Genomic DNA, 4,942 nt, shown 5'->3' on the forward strand with positions numbered 1-4,942 from the left:
TCGTTTTGCCACAGTTAGGTGGCTGTCATCAGTCAGGAGAGTCTTCAAAGTTTAAACTACAATATGGAGATGCTTCAGTGGTTTAAAAGTCCATGGAAGTCTGTATCTCCTGCCAAAAAAATGTAAAAATGAATTTTGACAGCTATATCTATGCTCTTGAAGACCATCTCCTGCCTATACATGAGAGTTATAGCTACTGTGATGGTGCCCCCTGTCACAAGGCCAAGAAAGCTATCAAGTGGCTCATTGACCACAAAATTGAGGTGTTACAGTGGTCGGGCAACAGTTCTGACCTCAACCCAATTGAAAATGGGTGGAATCTGATAAAAAAGAAGATCCTAAAAAAACTCTCATCCATCATGTGCCTGACAAAACCATCTCAATAAAATCTGGAAAAAAGAGATGTCACTGCAGTACTTCCAGAAACTAGCTGAGAGCATAACTGAATGACTCATACTTGTTCTTACCAGTTGTTCAGCATGTCCAATTTCTTTTCATGGTGACTTTATTCACCAACAGAACATAAAGTCTGCATAATGATAGAAATTGTTTCCATGCTGAAATGAAAAGGTCAACACACTTCCTCAACATATATTCAGACAGGATAGAGTTTAGTTTCCTATTCAACCAATTAGATCAGGGTGCCTCCTAGTTCACGTTTGGGACAAAATCCAAGTGTTAGGGGTCCTTGAGTGGCGAATCTCCTGGGTGTGTGGCTTGTATATAAATATATACTGGGATGAAATTGCCAGCAAATCCATGACACCGATGACACTGTCCATACCAACCACGTCCACATGCTAAATGATACTATATTTCTGATTTCATATGGCTAAACAAACAACTTTCACCACCTTTATGGATATATTACCTACCGGAGAGGCAAAAAGGGTTGATAAATCAACCATAGAATGTTATTTTACACATTTTCCTATGAAACTCACCAAGAGCAAGTTGAATGTTGTCAGTACAGCTGAGAATTTTCTTGAATATTTTGATATTTTTCAAAAATTCATTTATGAAAATTAAATCCAATAGTCAAAATAAGTATCTATTATCTCCTGCCTCCACCACTTTTATTCTTTTTTATCCATTTTATCTAGCATCAACACAACGACATTTAGCTTTGGTTGGGTTTGTGACCCATTAACGGGTGGCATGTACGTACATGCCATGGCTGTTGTGGACCAAAACACAGATGGCATCGTATCATGCCCATTCCCGCGCCACTGGCTCGTTAAACGGAGTTTGTTTTTCTCCGATAGTAGTGGCTTCATTTGTATGGTAAAGATTTTAGGCAATAGCACCTATAATGAAGGTACTTTCAACATTTTAATATTTTTATAAATTATAGCTAAATAAAAGCTTTTAGGTGCTAAATGTCGCGAGCAAACTACCGATCATGACTGGGCTGCCTTCTGTCCTCATTGACAAGTGCATCTGGCAAGAGATTCAGATAGGACAAGAACAAGTATGTGCAGCAAGACAGAGCTGACACTAAGGAGTGACAAGTGCAGGCGGCATTTTCCAGCATATTTTTTCTTTATTTGTGGTGTTGCCATTCATATTTGATTATTTCTTGTACCAAAGACAGCAACTTTTAATCCTCTTCAAGACTGCCATCTTCATTTTGGCCTAACTTAGAGTATCAATGCTATTCGGATTAACCAAGCTTTATTCTACCATGGATACCAAGGTGAAGACAATGTTTCCTGGGGAGTGTTGGGGGGTGTTGGGGGGAAGAGCCTCACATCAATCCTTCCCTTACTTATTGTTGAATAGATTTTATGACATGGAGTTTGGGACTCAGTCTTTGGTGTTGAATCTATACTGTACAGATTTACCAAGACAATTTATAAACTAAACTTAAAGTGGGCATGGCAAATGCCCTTTAGACCCGATAAATGCAAAGTCCTCTATTTCACAAGATCACACACATCTATCCACTACACCTACACCTTACACAACCATCCCTTAACATCTACAGCAACTCACAAATACCTCGGTATTCATCTTTCCAACAATCTCACCTTTAACACACACACCTACTTCATCAATAACAAAGCCAAAAGAACACTGGGGTTTCTGAGGAGGAACCTACACAACTGTACCCCGGACATTAAACACATAGCTTACAACACACTTGTACGTCCAACACTAGAGTACTGTGCGGCTGTATGGGACCCCTACACTAAACACAACATTGAGAAACTTGAGCAGGTTAATACTAGGGCAGCCAGGTTTATTACTCACAATTACTCACATACTCCTGGTATTACATCTCACTTAAAAAACAAATTAACATGGACCTACTCGAGACACGAAGACAAGCACACAGACTTACAATCATGTACAATATCACAAACAACCTTGTAGACATCAACAAACACGTATACTTACACGCAGCACACCCACGCAACACAAGGAACTCACACACCAATAAATTTGTCACATACCACACTAACACTAACTCTTACAAGCACTCATTCTTTCCATGTACTATATGCGACTGGAATAGGCTCCCACAACACATAATCGAAGCTGAAACACTTAACACTTTCTCAAACAAACTAAATAAACACTTAACAATACAAACGCCTTCACAAACACCAACACTTCCGCTTGCACCTTGATCCTTCCCACTTCCCCCAGCAACCAATCGCTACTAATATGCGTGTTATGCACTCATTTAGCGCCCTACGCATAAACATTGAGATTGAGATATAAATAATGCCATACCCAGCAGCATCAGGTTAGTAGGCTCAAGATGTATCTTGACATGTACCAACAAACCTTCTTCAGATTTCTCTCTCCTTTCTCCTCTCTTTCCTTCTATCTTTTTCCTTGTCATCCTCTTTTTTTAATTACTTACATACATGTTACACCAATTTCCTACTATTAACTTGCAAATGAATTACCATATATAAAAAATGGGACAATATGAAGTTAGAGGTAGTGGCAAAGTTGGTAGTAACACCTATATGAAATGACAGAATGATACAAACTAAGACTAAGTCCTATGGCAATATCTGCAAATGCCTCCCAAAGGTGGTATATGAAAGAGATGAAAGACAATTGACAATTTTTTCCTGTCACTCATCTTGTTTACAATGCGAGGATAAATACAACACTGACCACATAACTCATTTCTGTGATATGTCAAAATATTAATGTATTACTACAGGCATGCGGTGCGTAGAATGGGTATGAGCAAACACCCATGAGTGGTGACAAGACTCGGTGCTTCCCTTTTGAGAAATTATTTTGTGAAAACTTTTTTAGCTTTATTGCCATTTTCCAATGTCCATATTTGTCTTTTGATTTGCTTTATCCAGATGGCAATTATATATTATAGTTATTTTATCTCCTCAATAATTCCTTTGCACTAGGAAAAATGCCCTGAACCATTTAAATAAATAGATTTCCTGCAGAGAAAATGAAAATCATATCGAAAGCAAACCACTACCCCATTATCCATTGCAAGCAAGGTCTACCTTGTACCCATAATAGAATTGGGGAAGGGGATCCACCATATTTACATAACGGTTGGGACTTGGCTTTTTCTGTCTCCGGCGTACAAAAAGCCTGAAATTTCTAACAATACCATGTGCTAACATAAGCCACATGCAATTTACACAACAAATGGACTGTAAACTGGCAACACTATGCTTAGCACTCTGGCAAAGGGAATTAACTTCTTTTGGTATATATCAAGGTCTAACACTGGTATACTTTTACGAGTGTAGAGCTTAGACCAAACCTTTACAAGGTAATAATTCACCAGGGTGAGATCTATAAACATTAGTCAGGATACACTCGGAACATGTTTGTTGGCCTTTGCTGCAGCATCACTTGACTGGCGTATGAGATTCAACTTTATTAGGCATGGGCTACCCACTGGCGTACAAAAAATACACCCGGAGGACGCATATGGCAGGCAGTTGTACCTCGATTCCAGTATAGTCTTGTACCATATGGCCGAGTGAAACCCAACCATTCCAAAATTTCTGAAGTAATAACGAGAATGTGTCAAAATACATCTCATATGCTAAGAAGTTGTTCTTTCTTATTTCATACCTTCCTCTACTTCAATATCTCTATTTACTTCCCATATGCCATTATACTCCTTGTTATTTCTATAATCAAATCCACACTCCTCTCATTTAATGTGACTGTATCCATTCTGTCCATTATTCTGCATACCTATTTGCAAACATTAGTATATATTCCCATATGCTGGGTGTGACTACATTCCCACCTTCTTCAAAAACAAAACCTTGCACTTGTACATTTTGTCATTCTGTAACGAGCCCGCAATCCAATAAAATATATACTTCGTCAAATCATAGTACAACCAACCAACACACATCGAAAACCGCGAAAGAGAATCGGCCCCAACCAAACCCTGACCAGCATGCTCAGGTCGCGAAGGCCAAGACAAACCACGCCCCAAATTCGCCAGCACACTCCCACATTCCTTAAAATTTCCCATTCATGACCTCCGCCCATACCAACCATGCCCACAACAGTAACAGGACCCCAAACTCGCGTACCTGATGGTGGGGGTGAAGTCCTTTTTCTCGAGGACCAAGTCGGCGCCGCTGGCTGCCATGTCCGTCGCCTTTGTTTACAGTGCAGCGGCGCCGTGTCCGATTCCTTGCGATGAGGCTTCGAAGGGTGGCTGGTTTTTATTAATATCTATTTCTTGGCCTTTGGTGATTTGCCTTCAACCTTTACTGTTCTAACATTCTCTATTGTTATATGTTATATAAAAAAATAGATGTTTGAGGGAGATTTTTCTTTTGCACCAGTGTAATCTGGAGCGTACTGGGAGGTACATAGTTCCTTGATATTTTATTTATTTCTCTTTTTGGAGAAACTTATTTTTCTTTTCCTTATTCATCCAAGCTCCTTACAAGTTTCGAAATTCCAGTGCTTGAAA

At 39.3% G+C, this 4,942-nt stretch overlaps 1 protein-coding gene across 2 annotated transcripts in view; it reads right to left on the minus strand.

Moving 5' to 3' along the window:
* Naa35 (N-alpha-acetyltransferase 35) overlaps positions 1 to 4,707 on the minus strand; it is a 21,476-nt gene extending 16,769 nt beyond the window's left edge. For both annotated transcript variants that reach the window (XM_027365698.2, XM_027365699.2), the window contains exon 1: positions 4,554 to 4,707. In XM_027365698.2, the coding sequence (XP_027221499.1) occupies positions 4,554 to 4,612 (59 nt within the window). In that variant the 5' untranslated portion in view covers positions 4,613 to 4,707. The remainder of the gene's footprint in view (positions 1 to 4,553) is intronic.
* Positions 4,708 to 4,942: the final 235 nt, after the last annotated feature.

The sequence above is a fragment of the Penaeus vannamei genome, chromosome 25 (genome assembly GCF_042767895.1).
Source record: "Penaeus vannamei isolate JL-2024 chromosome 25, ASM4276789v1, whole genome shotgun sequence".
NCBI classification, from domain to species: domain Eukaryota; kingdom Metazoa; phylum Arthropoda; class Malacostraca; order Decapoda; family Penaeidae; genus Penaeus; species Penaeus vannamei.